This window comes from Zonotrichia albicollis, chromosome 2, assembly GCF_047830755.1.
Source record: "Zonotrichia albicollis isolate bZonAlb1 chromosome 2, bZonAlb1.hap1, whole genome shotgun sequence".
In the NCBI taxonomy this organism is placed as follows: domain Eukaryota; kingdom Metazoa; phylum Chordata; class Aves; order Passeriformes; family Passerellidae; genus Zonotrichia; species Zonotrichia albicollis.
This window is the reverse complement of record NC_133820.1, coordinates 38,578,544-38,593,144: the sequence shown is the minus strand read 5'-3', so window position 1 is coordinate 38,593,144 and position 14,601 is coordinate 38,578,544. Positions and strand designations below refer to the sequence as shown.

General features: G+C 49.6%; 2 protein-coding genes across 2 annotated transcripts in view; both read left to right on the top strand.

Moving 5' to 3' along the window:
• Nucleotides 1–8,153, top strand: part of FSTL1 (follistatin like 1) — a 53,405-nt gene extending 45,252 nt beyond the window's left edge. Inside the window, exons 7-11 of the mRNA XM_074534786.1 lie at nt 1,025–1,143; nt 1,890–2,002; nt 2,790–2,900; nt 4,604–4,701; nt 4,977–8,153. Of these exons, the coding sequence (XP_074390887.1) occupies nt 1,025–1,143; nt 1,890–2,002; nt 2,790–2,900; nt 4,604–4,701; nt 4,977–5,021 (486 nt within the window). The 3' untranslated portion in view covers nt 5,022–8,153. The remainder of the gene's footprint in view (nt 1–1,024; nt 1,144–1,889; nt 2,003–2,789; nt 2,901–4,603; nt 4,702–4,976) is intronic.
• A 2,516-nt stretch (nt 8,154–10,669) lies between these two features.
• LRRC58 (leucine rich repeat containing 58) overlaps nt 10,670–14,601 on the top strand; it is a 17,210-nt gene continuing 13,278 nt past the window's right edge. The window contains exon 1 of the mRNA XM_005486104.4: nt 10,670–11,272. Coding sequence (XP_005486161.2) covers nt 10,749–11,272 — 524 coding nt within the window. The 5' untranslated portion in view covers nt 10,670–10,748. The remainder of the gene's footprint in view (nt 11,273–14,601) is intronic.

The window sequence follows — 14,601 nt, the reverse complement described above, 5'->3', positions numbered from 1 at the left end:
GAGGAGCAAGACTGGTAGTAGGAAGCTGCTCCATTTCGGAGAATCTCTGTGGGAATGCCTTAATGTAGACCATAACTTTGAAAGGCAAGAAAACTCACTTAACAGTCTGGGTCATTAAGAGAACTGCAGTCATTTTCATAATAAAAAGCAGCTTCAAAGTCTAGTGGAAGTTACCATGTGGAGCAGTCACACAGGATTATTTCCCTGGCCCTAGATGTTTCTCCTGAAACACACAGAGGTAACAACAGGCAGTGTCTATTCCAGCATTCCTGAGAGCACTGCACAAGGAGCCACAGCGACCTCCCCAATCACACAGCAAAAATTAGGTGGCAGCAGTCTGTGTGCAGGATTAATTTTCCCCTCACAGCAGTGCAGCTGTCTCTGAGGGGGCACAGCAGATCCTGCTGAGTGCCCAGTGCCCAGTGCTGCGGTGTCACATCTCCAAACAGGAAAGCAAAATGCAATTACTTCTTTGGGAGTACAGCCAAAGAAGGGGCTAAAGCTGCTGCTCTTCAGTGCCAGGAGTCTTGTCAGGACCTTAAGATGGTGAGGTGTTGTGCTATTGCATTAAATTTTTTCCCTGGTATCAGCAGAAAATTGCTTCCTCTGATTTTTCCCTTTTGTCACTGTCAGAGTCCAGGCACAGCTTTGGAGTTACACATATTGGAAAGCTGACACCTCCTTGAATGCAGCTGGTCTGCTCTAAGGCAGGAGGTATATAAGAAAGCTAAGAGCTGGCTGAAACAAAGAGAAGAAATAGGGTTAGAGCCATAAATCAAGCAGCAGGAGGTGAATGAGAGGCAGTGTAGCTTATCTGTGAGAACAAGGCTAGGATCATTTCTGTCTTATTCTGAGGCTAATGTGGATATGTTGCTGCTTTTCTCTGAGCCTCTTTCTTTGAGAAAAACAGGGATAATGGAACTTGTCTCACTAAAGCTTCAAAATGTTATGTAGGTATGGAAGAAGGAGGGTACTTTGAACTGATAAATGAGACCTTCTCACATCTTCCCCTCTTCCCCTACAGAGCTTTGATGATGGTGATTCTCGCTTGGACTCCACTGAATTCTTGAAGTTTGTGGAGCAGAATGAGACTGCCATCAACATCACCACTTACATGGACCAGGAGACCAACAAGTTGCTCAGGTGGGCAGTGGACAGGATGCCAGAGGGATGGCCAGGGGGGCAGATGTGGTAGAATGGAAGATGGAAATTCACTCGTGGTAAATATCAGCTGGGGCTTGCACTGGCAGAGTTAATTGTGTATGAAGTGGCTTCCAACTTAAATAGGTGTGAACACACAAGAGGAGCAGTCCTGTCTCTACCCTTCATGTTAGGCACGTATTCCAACCCTCTTTTGCCCTAAATGTAGCACTTGTGCAGCCAGAAGGGAGTTGGGTAACAGAAGATTTGTCCTCTTCTTTCTATTTCCTAATAAATTAGCTTTCCTGGGACTGCCCTCTCCTTTTGCCTAATAGCTACATCCAGTGCAAGGAAGATGGTGGGAAAACACCATTCATAGGCAGCCATGGTTTGAGAAGTTTCCCTCTTTCTTTGTCTGCCACTGTGTGAAAAAAATGCTGCTTGTGGTTATGCTGTACTTGCATCTCTACCTGTGTGACAGCATGCAGATGTCAACAAATGTGGATGTCCCATTCCTGCTGTTCTGAATATCCCCCCACTGCCCAGCCCGCTGCCAGACAGAGAGTATTTTGTGACTGTCCTTCTTTTCTCTGTATCCCATGAGGTTTCCTTAGAGAAGCCACTTGTGCCAGACATCTTGGAGTCTCCCTAGTTATCACTGTTTTTAGTCACCTGCACTCTGAAGACAGTGGAGCAGGCACTGGCCTAGCACAGCCCTGTGCAGAACAAGCCTCTGTGTTTCCTTTCAGGGGACTCTGCGTAGATGCCCTCATCGAGCTGTCAGATGAAAATGCTGACTGGAAGCTCAGCTTCAATGAATTTCTCAAGTGCCTCAGCCCATCCTTCAACCCACCAGAGAAAAGTAGGAACTCCTCACTTATCTTGGGGAACAAGAGGGGTCCTGGGAAGGGAGGAAAAAAAACAGAGATCAGCTTCAGGCCAGACATTGGGTGCTGTAACTCCACAGCCAGAGATAATTTTAATATATGCCTGCCTCTTATCCAACAGCACCCTTTGTCCCTGCATTGTTGAGAGTACTGCTTTCACTATCCCAGAGCTCCTGCAGCTTTTGTAATAAGAAAGGTTTGGATTTTAGAAGCAAGGACATAGGTTGAATGGGTATGGTATGCTTGTAAGATCAAGGCATGTATTTAACAGTGCAGAGGTCAATCATGTGAGGAGTTCATGGCCAGATAACTTAGAAAAGTCAGACCAGACCAAAGTCCTGCTATGCTCTGCCTTTCACACAGAGAGCCTCCCTGATGACCATCTCAAAGTTCACTATCCTTCCAAATCATTTCCCCAACTTGTCCTCACCTAGATCAGAAAAACCCAAGCTTTCATTTCAGGGGTTCTTTTCTTTGTGTAACAAATAAGGAAATTCAAACAAATCCAACACTGAGATTTCATTTGGAATTGAGAAATTGAAATGTGTTCTTCTGATGAAGAAAAACAAAGGGTTTGACTTTCCCAAATTATATTTTGGCTGATTTCACTCACCAAATTCAGCATGAATATTTTAGTCATGAGGAAACTTCTGATGGCTGGGGGAAGGAAGGCTTCCCCTTCAACCAAGGCATCTCCAAAGTATGTTGTCTTTAGCCTGCTTGCCCTCTCACAAGCACTGCCTTTGTTTTGTGCCTCTTCAGAGTGTGCCCTGGAAGATGAGACCTACGAGGACGGAGCAGAGACCCAGGTGGAGTGCAACCGCTGCGTCTGCGCCTGTGGCAACTGGGTGTGCACCGCGATGACGTGCGAGGGTCCGTATGCTGCCCAGAAAGTTACTGTGTGTGGGTCTGGGCTAAAGAATTCTCACTCTGTGTCCTTCCAAAGGCACCAGCTATCCAGGGTTCTTCTCTCTCCAGCTTTTCCTCAGCTTCTCCATGGCTGGTTTCTGCATAACCCTCACTTGTTCCGTGTTAGTCAAACCCAAGCTGGTACTGTTCCAGAGGTCAGAAATTATGTAACTGGGCTCGGGGCAATGCTGATGGGGTTTGTAGTTTGGATTTGGTGTCATAAAAATTCAGCACAAGTCTTCCAGACTAGAGCTACTCTGCATCCTGCTGGTGCAAACCAAATAGGTCATTGGCTGCTACTGTACGTGTAGGGGTGAGCAAGTCAGGATATGTGTCCATATCCTCACTGTATCTGCGTTTATGGAATTTTTAAAACAGGATCTAGGATCCTGTCTTGATCAAGAGGGGATATAGGAACCTTCATCCAATGCCAAGAAAACACTTTAGCTTCTTGCCACAAAAACTGTAGAATAATGCTGATGAAGGGAGATGGTGCTATAGTAAGGAAGGGTTGTTTGTTCCTCTTTTGGAAGGCCCTTAAACTTGCACAGCCAGGTACAATTGTGAGAGGTCGTGGTGCAGTTGTGAACAACAGCTCTCTGTTTCACCTTCTCACACATAGTTCAGGGCCAGTGGAATGCCACCTTTTCCCTGTGTTGGCAAATGTATGGGTCCTTCCCAAGGAGCCACATCCATCCTCCCAGCATGGTGCTGCATTTCTCTGGCCTTCTCCCCTAGAAACTCAGTCCTTGCTGCGTTTTTATATCCTTCTTCCCTAGAAACCAGGCCCTTGCAGGAGCTTTATTTCAGTGCTGTGTGGGACCTGCCAGGCGTACACTGGTTCAGATCTATAGCTTGGGCAGAGTAGGAGAGGGAAACAGCAGCAGTGCGTACAGAGCTTTTCATGTTTATCTGATCTTCTGCAGCAGAGGCTTCAGGATCACCTCAGCTCACACTTAGCTGTAGCAGCAGGAACTCACCTGAGAAAAGACAACTGTAGTATTAATAGAGCTGCCAGAGGAGCTGCATGTAGGTGTCATAGAATAAGCAACAGAATGAGAGACTCTTTTTGTTGCCTCCCCAGAAACAACCTTCAAAGTTGCTATGCAACACCTGTTCTTGGTGCCTGCTTTGTTCCCTGCATCCATGACAGAAGCATGCAATGGGATAACGATTCCTTGACTTTCTGCCCATGTCAGAGCAGCAGAGGAGTTAGAGGCTATTGTTGGAGGAATAATGAAACTGAAGAATCAGATCAAACACATCAGCAAGTTTACATCTTCATTGAGTAAAATTACCTCTTCATTAGATATCAGTTATTGTACTTAGGTTGCACTGAGCTTCCATTTATTCCCTTCAAGAGGCCAAGATGTTTGAGCTAATTATAGGTGTTTCTTTTCAATAATATGCAACCTCTTCTACGTGGCTTTATTATCAGTCACATGGGAGAGAGAGACAGGGACAGATTGCACACCCAAGTTGTGAAGTCCCAGGCAGCCACAAAGCCTGTTCTCTTTCTAAGAAACCAAGCCATACCATCCTCCAGCAAAGGCTTCCTAAGCTTGAGGGATGCTGTGCCTGACCTGCCTCTCTTTGCTCTTCACGGTTCAGCATCTGAAATTTGCATCCCCTGTTTGTGAAACACTAAACTCCATTTCTGCTTCTAGGGAGGAATGAGAAGGTGCCTGCTCAGAGACACCGACCTGATCAAGATTTGACTGAGGAGGAGATGGCCAGATACGTTCAGGAACTGCAGAAGCACCAGGTCAGCATGAAGCTGGGAAGGTCTGCTTGCACTGAGCCTCCCCTTGCCAGACAGGTTCCTTCTGTTTCTGTCACTAGGAGACTTCTAGAAGTAGAAGGGAGTAAGAGGTAGAAGGAGGAGCAGAGTAAATGTCTTGCCTGTGGGGACAAGATCAGGTGTGGGGCTTTCAGCTACAAGCCAGTGTTGGCACTGTCTGTGGATGGATCAAAGACTTCAGAGCACTACCAATTCCTGTGTCAGTGCAGAGCTTCACTTCTGTGCTCTCTTTTCTCTAGGAGACGGCTGAGAAGACCAAGAGAATGAGCACCAAGGAGATGTAAGGGGCCTCCACAGCAGAGGAGCCCAGGAGGATGGGCCCAACCTGCCATCCTGTCCTCCAGTGCTGATCTCAGTATGCACAAGTGTCTGCTACAGTTGCCCAGTCACAGATATTTACATGTATAGCGATGGGTTATTTGTTTTGTAATACACAAAGAATGGGGCCAGGAAAGGGGAGCAGAGCCCACCTGTTCAGGGAGCTTCATTGCTGGGACCTTGGAAGGCTGGGAGGGACTTAGGGCAGCCTCTGGGGCCCATCCCCAGAACAGAGAGCTGCTCCCTCCAAAAGCTAACAGGGATTTCTTGTTCCTCTGGATCTGGGGAAAGGATGGAGGTCAATGCTGGATAGAAAAGGGGGTTTCAGTCAATACAATTGTCAGCACCACCCTTGGCTGCAGAAATACAGGCCTGGCAGTTTTGTGGCTGAACACGTGTGCTGCAGGGCACCACTATCCAAGGACCTTACCCTTTGCTTCGAGCTCCTCAAAGCTAGTCAGCCTGGTGTGACACCTGGGACTCGTGGTGCCATGCTGGCATAAGTCCAACACATTCCTCCTTGCTTTCCACCAGACCGTCCCCAGCAGCTCCTCCAGTACACTGTGGGCTCCAACACAACATGGTTCCTTTTGACCTCATCTCACTCTTTCTCTCCCTGCCCCCTCCTTAGAGGTGCTATCATATTTTTTTCTTATCACATTCACATGCTGACTCCCCTTTTTTTTTGTTTCGGGGTTTTTATTATTTTATTTCCTATGGTAGTGATTCAGCTTTTGTATGTTTTGTAGCTCTAGATCTTTCAAGAAAACCCAGCGTGTGGGTTTTTGTTGTTGACAGTGCTGTAATGCCCATGCACAGTTTGTATTGCACTGTGCTCAGCTGCCACAAACACCACAGGCAAATTGTGAGCCTTGCACTACAGGGTATTTCCCAGCTGGGGGACAGCAGTGTCCCTCATGGGAAGCAGAGACAGGGTTGGATGTAATTAGTTTCACCAGACACAGATTGCCACTGCAGCTCTCTAGCTCTCACTCTAGTAGCTAGCATTGACCGTGTGCTCAAATCTGTGCTCGTGCCTCTCTAAATTGCTCAAAGCAGTCTAGAGACAGAGGGACCAGACAATCCCAATAGTACAGTATCTTAAAGCTTAACTATGTAGAAAACTGTTTAGTTGTGCTGTTGGCATCATCTTGGGCTTTTCATCTTCCTCTGGGGTGAGGCAGCAGTGTTATTCTTTGATTCCAGGTAGGAGTTTGGAGTCAGGGCTGGAAGCCTCATTGCTGACACATTTCTCAATGTCATTATCAGACCACCTTTGAGCACTCTCACATTCCTTCGTGGGTCAGTTTCATCCCACATGTTTCTCAGAGCATTGATCCTACATGTAAATGAAATGCTCTTTTGTTGATAGTCACCTCTGTAGCCTGAAGCTCAGCTGATTTTCTTATGCAGTTGTCAAATGTACTTCATGCACACCTGAACATCCATGTTCCCTTCATGCCTGTGCTGTGCTTCCCAAGCAGTTGCATGTGCCCTGATCCACTACTTGTGACTTCCATCTTTCTGTTTGTGAGCAACTTCAGCAGTTGTTGCTGTGTATCTTGCAGCCCCTGTTGCTTGCTCAAGCAAAATTCCACTTGCATCTGCAAAAGCATGTCCAGTTTGAGTGAAGATCAGCAGGACTTGAGTCCCAACCTCCCCTTCGTGCACAGTGCTTTCCTTAAAGAGGAGGAATGAACTGGTACCTAGAAGTATAGGAAAAGAAGAAAGCTTGGTCCCTTCTGTGCTCTTTCCCATGAACCAAATGTGTTAAAGGCTGGCTGGTCTTTGAGCTGTTTTCCTGATGTGAAGCCAGAGGACTTCCATTAACTTTGACATTGTGCCACCTTTCCAGTGAGAGCTATAATGTACCCTGGCATTGAGGTTTTGGTATCATAAATACAGGAGATTGTTTTTTGGGGTTTTTTTTCTCATGAGGGCCTGGATTTGAGTAGCTGTCACCTGTGAAGGTGAGAGGAATGAGTCCATGTGAGCTGAGGGTAATGTGGACAATGCTACACTGGGACAGAATAATTGTGTTCTGGTGGCACTGGAAGAAGTGGTTGGTGAAATAGGGGCACCCATTAGGCATGGGCTTGCTCCTTCCCAAGAGTATGAGCGAAAGGGCTTCATGTGCTGGATCTGGAGTCACAGGAACATTGTTAATAATGTTTTGCTTTATTCCAGCCCTGTTCTAAAAGGTAGTTAGTGCCTCCCAGATCACTTCCTTCCAGCTTGGGTTGTTAAAGTGCCTTAGAGAAAACAAAACAGCTTGCCTTAAAGGCTTTCCCTGGACAGGGATAACATCTTGTTCAGTCAGGAATATCTCCAACTGTGAAAACCAGAGCACGTGCAGGAAGGGGAGGCGAATGCATGGTTTCAGGGCTTCTGTAGGCTGCACTGTGCTGTGTTCTCTGTCCCCTCCTGCCCGCTGTGGCTGTGTGGATGGGGGTGGCTGCTGGGGCAGCCAGAGATGTGTGCGGGCAGCTGAGGCTTCCAGAGCTTGCTCTTGCACTGAGGGCGGAGGGACGGGCTGTGGTCCCCGGCAAGCGGAGCTCTCTGAGAAGCCATACAACAGATGCCAGGGTAGCCTAGGGCAGCAGCTGGGAGTGCAGCAACAGTGCCTCTGCAAGGGGCTGCTGCTGCCTCTGGAGCCTCTTCCTCCTTGTGCCCCCACAAAGGGACGTGGTGGAAAGCAGGGCCCCTTCTAAGGGCAGCAGTTCTCAAAGGGGACCAAAACACCTCAGCAGCCCAGACTGAGCAATGCTCAGGCTTCTGCAGGCTGGTCACTCACTAACTCCTGCAGGCTGCTGGGGAAGGAAGTGCTGAATTTCAGCCATTGCCCTCTAGGACGATAGCTGTACAGACTACAAGGGGCAGGGAAGGTGTTTTGTTATGTTTTTCCCAAAAAACCAAATTTAAGCAACAAACAAAAAAGTCCCACTCCTCCCTCTATATTCCCTCCTGTATGTGTGTGAAATTTATCAGTATTCTGTAGGTTTCCTTAGTGCACTTATTTTACTTGATTTTGTAATTTTTTTGAAGCAGGGGGGTTTGGATATTACTGCCAAATAAATGAAACAAAATTTTAAAAATAACACTTGTTTGGTTTATTTTTCACAAGCCACACAACTTGTTTTCAAATCTGTCTTTGCACACTCATACACAGATCTCAGTGTGTTGGACAAATGTAAGACATGACTGTTTCTGTTTTATAGCTGGGGAATCAGGTGGAAAGAACCCATAGGCAAGCAAAAACAATAACTAAAGGCCTTGAGAATGTGACTGAATAGTGAAATAGCCTTCAGTGGTGGTGTGTGACAGGAGGATGTGCCCTACTATTTATTCATCTCCCCAGCAATGCCACTGCTGTGAGTGCTTCTGTGCAGATAATGGTCTGACAGAAGAGAAAGCTGCCTTGCTTTGTTCCACTTGGTGTGCTCCTTCCAAAGCTGTTTACAAAAGAAAACCAAACAACTCACAATCATTGGCTCCTCCATGTTGTTTTTCACACCAAATGGCCTCTTTAGCATGAACCAGCTGCTGCACATGCAATTTTTCTGTGACATTCCCTGCTCGTTCACTGCTCAACTGCACAGTGAGGCTGCTTTATTACTGCAATTTCTACTGTGAGGATTTCCCGGGATTTTAAGAAGAAATTAATGGAAGCAGCAGCCACAAATTTAGCTAGGTGGCACTACAAATATTTTGCCTTGTGCTCCATGCGTATTTACTGAAGCAAAGTGGTTTTGAGGTGGGAGAGAGGAAAAGCAAAAATTCTGTTGCCTGCTGCTTGTAGAGGCCTGGGAAAAACTCTGACCTGTTTATGGAGTTGTGCACATCTGAGTACTATATTACTGCACTATACCCTTAATCACAATTCTCCAGTGCTGTTAAGCTTCAGGTTTAGAAATAGGCTATTTAAGTGGTAGATCAAGAGACTGAACTGCATTTGTAAGGTATTTATTAACTTTAGCTCTGAAGACAGGAGGAAACAGATCTATAATAAGACTCAGTCCTGAACCATGTTACAGGACACACCTTGAGGAGAACCAGACTTAAAGCACTACAAAAGACAAGAGCAAAATCCAGATGACCTCACTCTTGTGCTTACATAAACTGTCCTGGAACAGCACAGTATTTGTAAAGTGGGGAAAATGATGTTGATAAGAAGTTAATAATACTGGTGAGGTGTCTGTTCTGCAGCTATCTCTGAGTTCACATCAGGGCTTATACTTGTGAATCCACAGACTCTTGGAAAACAAATGAAAGGAGTCCAATGGAAATTGACCTGTTCATTCCTACCCACTGTGGCAAACTTTCTTGAAGGCTGGGCATAGACAACCTCCTCGTCTCAGCAACAGGAGCTGTCATGTCAAAATATTGTGGTGATAAAATCCAGAGTTCGTAAGAGCACCAAAGGAAGGACAAGTGGACTATGGGTTTTGTCCATAGTATTCTAGACACCTTTGAAATCAGCATTGTTGCTACTTTACACATTTTAAACTCTTGGCTGGTACCTGCAAACTGTGATTTTGTTTGTGTTTCTTTCAGTCTAAGATGATGAAGATTTTTGTGTACATTGTTTTGAGTAGGTGGGAGATTGCTATTCCCTTATTTTTGGCTTCTCTATGCATCACAAGGAAGAAAGAATGCTTCTTAAGGCTGAACTTAGTCGAGGCAAAAGTTCCCTTGGGTTGTGAATCTTCTCACTGTTACCAGACATGGCTGCTGCTTCATCTTCTGATTACTGACTACAGCGATGTCACCCTGCGTTCAAAGAGCAATGAACTGAAATCACCGATCCTGACCTGCCTGTTTGCTTATGTTGGTACAACAGGGGTCAGCCCCATGTCGATCAGTGACCCGCGTCAGACAGCTTCGCCTGGCAGACTCGTGTGTGATGGATTAACTCCAGCCAATGCCCCCGCTCAAGGCCAAAGCTGTTATGTCACATCCAGGCAAGGACACGCACTGGGAGCGCCTCCCTTTTGGTGCTCCGCGGCAGCAGCTCACAGAACCACAGAATGGTTTGGGTTGGAAGGGGCCTCAAAGATCGCTCAGTTCCAGCCTCCCTGTTCTGCAGGGACCAAAGCAGATTAAATGGACAAAATACCCGCTGACGAGGGATGCTGGGCCGGGCTCCCCCACCAGCTGCACAAAGGAGAGGCCACGGAGCACACGGGCTGAGGGAGCGCCTCTCCTTCGGGCTCCCAGGATGACCAAAAGGACCGCAGCAAAGGCTATGGTTTAATTTTACACTTAGCAGCTCTGGTGTCCCGAGCTCGGAGTAAAACATTTGGCAGGGAGGAGGTGGCATTTCCAGCCGGCGGTTCGGCATCAGCCCGGCAGGCCAGGCCCGCCGGGCGCAGACCGCGGCCGCAGGCGGAGCGAGCAGCGGCACCGTAGCAGCCACGACCCCCGGGCCGCCCCGCCATGGGGCCGCCTCCCGCCCCGCCTGCGCACCGCCCTACAGCGCCGCGTGCTCGTTCCGGGGCCGCCGAACGCTCCCTATCCCTCCACCGCCCTCCCGCAGGTGCCCCGCAACCTGCATAAGAGCGCTCGCCTCGCTGCGGCCTCGGTGGGCGGCGCGCCCGGGATCGAGCATGACGCTGGAGGGCGGCGGGGCTATGCAGGTTCCGGGGCGGGCCGGGGCGGCGTGACGCGCGGGGCCGTCGGTCAGTGCGGGCGGGATGGCGGCGGCTGGCCGGGACGGCCCCGAGCTGGAGCCGGGACCGGAGCTGGCGATGGAGCCAGAGTCGGAGCCCGAGCCGGAGTCCGAGCCCGAGCCGGAGTCCGAGCCCGAGACGGCGCTAGCGGCCGAGCTGTCGGCGCGGCGCAGCGCGGAGGCGCGGCGGCTGGTGCTGTCGCCGCGGCGGCTGTCGGGCCCGCTGCCCGCCGGGCTGTCGCAGTGGTTCCCGGCGCTGGAGGTGCTGGACGTGAGCGGGACGGGGCTGACGGAGATGGGCACGGAGCTGCTGTCCCTGCCGTGCCTCCACACGTTGCTGGCCAAGAACAACCGGCTTGGCGGGCCCGGCTCGCTGCCCAAGGGGCTGGGGCAGGCGCCGCTCGCCCGCTCCCTCCGCGTCCTCAACCTCAGCGGGAACCGCTTCTCCGAGGTGCCGCCCGCGCTGCTGCAGCTCCGCGGGCTGCGCAGCCTCAGCCTCGGCGGCAACCGGCTCCACGGCATCCCGCCCGAGATCCAGGAGCTCCACAGGTGAGGGACGGTCCCCGCGGGAACAGGGACGGCCTCGGCAAGCCCGGCCGGGGTTTCTGCCACGCACCCCCTCAAAGGGTCGGTTCTCTCCAGCTTCAGGTGTCTCCAGGCACTGCAGCCGCTAACGTGGCTGTTCCTCTGCGTCATGTTGAGTTGCCAAAACTTCAGGACGTTCGTTACTTCATCCACCTACATATATATTAAAGTATCTAAAGGGTGGGTATTGAGGGTGGAAGGCAGGCTCTTTTTGATGGCACCACGCAGTAGGACAAGAGGCAGCAGCCAGAAAAGGATGATGCACAGGAAGTTCCTCCTGAACATGAGGGAGAACTTTAATGTGGGGGTGACCAACCACTGGAACCAGAGTGGTTGTGGAGTCTCCCTCACTGAAGGTGTTCCAGCGGACACAGTTCTGTGCCATGTGCTCTGGGGTGACCCTGCTTGAGTCGGGAGGCTGGAACAGATGACCTGCTGTGGTCTCTTCCAACCCAGCCGATCCCGTGTATTCTTCGGGTGACTTTGGGCCTTCTGTGCTCGCAAACTGGGTGCCTCTTGGCACTGCCCAGTCCCTGGGCTGCCCTGATTCAGGGCCATGCTCCTGTTGATGGTGTGGTTGATGTGGGTGTTGGCATGAGGAAGGCTGTCCGTGGTTTTCCTCTCCAGGGCATCTCTGGGTGACAGCAAGATAAACCCCATGTGTCCTGCAGCTCGTGGCTGCACGATGGGTTGCTCAGGAGGGTAAGGATGTGTTTGTGTCTCATCAAACAACAGGGCCTTTCTGCCCATACAGCTGCAGTCCCACTGGGGGCTTGCTGTCCTGGGTGGGGTTTTGCGATGTTTCTCTCAACCCATTGGCCCGTGTAGATCTGACAGACCCGAGGCATGGAGCCCTGGGCTGTGCTCTGCTCTGGGGCTGTGTCCAGCCGCTGCAGGCCGGTCATACAGAAACCTGTGGCTGAATCACAGCACTTGGAGCAGTGCTGGGGTGGGAACAGGCCTTAGACAGCACAGGGTGTTGGCTGCCTGCATAGCCCTGGGCTGGCTACTCCTGAAGCCTGGTGTCCTCCTGGGCAAGCACGATGCTTGTTCTGGCTTAAGTGGCACAGGCACCTCAGTGTGTTCTGCCGCATTCCCAAGCCCCAGGCTGGCCTCTGTGTGGGTCTCTGCTAAGACTTTGGATCTGACCTTTGTTTGCTCCAGCTCTTTGCCAAGGGACTTGCTAGAAGCAGCCTCTCTTATGCAAATTCCAGCACCCTTGACCCTAAATACCTGGATTCACTCTGATGGCTCAGCAGAGCTGCATCCAGTGGAAGAACAGAATGTTCTGTGTGGAGTGACGTCTCCCATGGTGTAAGTGGGATGTACCATGACTGCTTGAGTGCTGTTGGGCAAAGGTTTTGTCTGCCGCAGTATAATACAATTGGGTTTGTAGCTTTTGTCCAGGTATCACAGCATGTACCTGGTAAGGATTTGAAGTGATTCTGGATTAAGCTGTCTGGGCTAAGAGATGCTATGAGACATTTTGAGTGATGGAGAATGCCCATATCCTTGGCAGAGTTACCTCCTGGGCTGGGGTTGTCATGAGGAAGAGGAAACTCAGCTTTTTTCTGTCTGGGAACAGATGCTTGAGGGATGAAAAAGGAAATGAGGCAAGGGAGGGAAGGCCAATGGAAGAGGGCAGCATGAGGAAGATGATCCACATTTTCTCCATAGCATGTCTGATAGCATCCAGGATGTGGTTGGGATCTGATAGTTGCTCCCACCTCTGAGTCAGAGGCTCCCTGCTGCTGTTTCTGTGGTCTCTGTGGGTTGTGGGTTTTTCTCTCTCTTTCATTTTTTTTCCCAAGAAAGCAAACCTCAGCCCTGCTTTTGCTCTGGGACATCCCCAGGAAGGTACTCGGCTGTGCAGCACCGCACACGGTGCCCCGGCAGGCCGTGACCTGTGCTCCACGCTGCACCTCTGTCACTCTGCTTTGTTCCTCTGACCTGCCCTGGAGCAGGGCTCCCTGGTGTCCTGTCCTGCAGCTTTCCTTGGACCAGTCATGCTGGAACCCCCAGCAGGAGAATTTGGAGAGAGCAAATGCAAACAAAGCTGTTGAACTGTCTGTTCATCATTGCAAAGTGACGTGTGGGGTTGGAAAGTTACACGTAGACACAGCTGCTGTCTGCTGCCCACGTCTACCTCATTGAACTTCTGCTAACATGGCAACACAATATAATTGAACTTTAGCTCAAGATAGCAAATCTGTGCCCCACCAGGACTGTAAGCTTCTTTAGCACTCTGCCATCAGCGACTTCTGTATCTGGGACTGTTTAAGTCATGAAAGGGAGCTGCCCATGGCTTTGCCAGCACCGGGAGAAAACAGCACTTTATAATGTGTTGTTCCTCCAGAGGGACTCCTGAATCTATTCTTTGGCACCCAGATAACCAGTGACCCTTCCCAAAAATATAGAAAGTTCATTCTGGAGAGAAACTGCTGCCAGACTCTGCTCCTACCTGCTGACAAGAGAGGTGTCCTCAGTGTGAGCGTGCTTGTGGTGGAAGTGAGTGAAATGAGTCTGAGCAAGGACAGAGCAGAGCCAGCTGTTACAGCACAGCAACACAGAGACTTCTGTTAGTTTCTGAGCTCCAGAATTTGGAGGTGGGACGTGGTGTTGTGGCTTCTATTAAACTCACAGCTCAATCTGCAAATGCCAGTCTTGCTGTTGCTGACAAGCCAAGACCTTGACCCTTTTTCCATGAGCAGTATCTCATAAAAAGAATTTTTTCTTTTATCTTATGGGCTCTGAGATCACAGGGGAATGCAGGCAGCACTCTTACTGATCAAGTTCCTCCTGCTGCTACTAGAGTTCCTGAGACGAGCAGTTCTCCTCTTCCTGCGACCCTGGCAGCTTCCCATTTGCTCTAGTCACTGATTATAGAGCAGACTGGAGTTGCAGAAACCTAGAAATGATTCTTGGATTTCCAGGGAATGTCTGAGCTGTGATGAATTTTTTTTTTTTTTTAAATACTCTTGATAACTGAGCTTCATGTCTTTCCTCTGCACCCCACATTTTCCTGTTTTAGTTTTTGAAGGGACAGCATGTCAGTTTTAGTGAAGGCCAGGAATATAGCAGGTGAAGAGTCTGTGTATGTGGTAAAGTTGAAAGTATAAAAAGCTGATGGGGCTGAGCTGCCAAAGTAGAAGGAACATGCTGGTGACTACGAATGCGAACGTCCTGCAACGGGAGGTGTGTGCCACGTGTTGTTGCACACCAGGAAGGTAATAAATCCACCACTTCACACAAGCTGTATTTGGGTCATTGTGCAGAAACTTCTCTGGCATGTT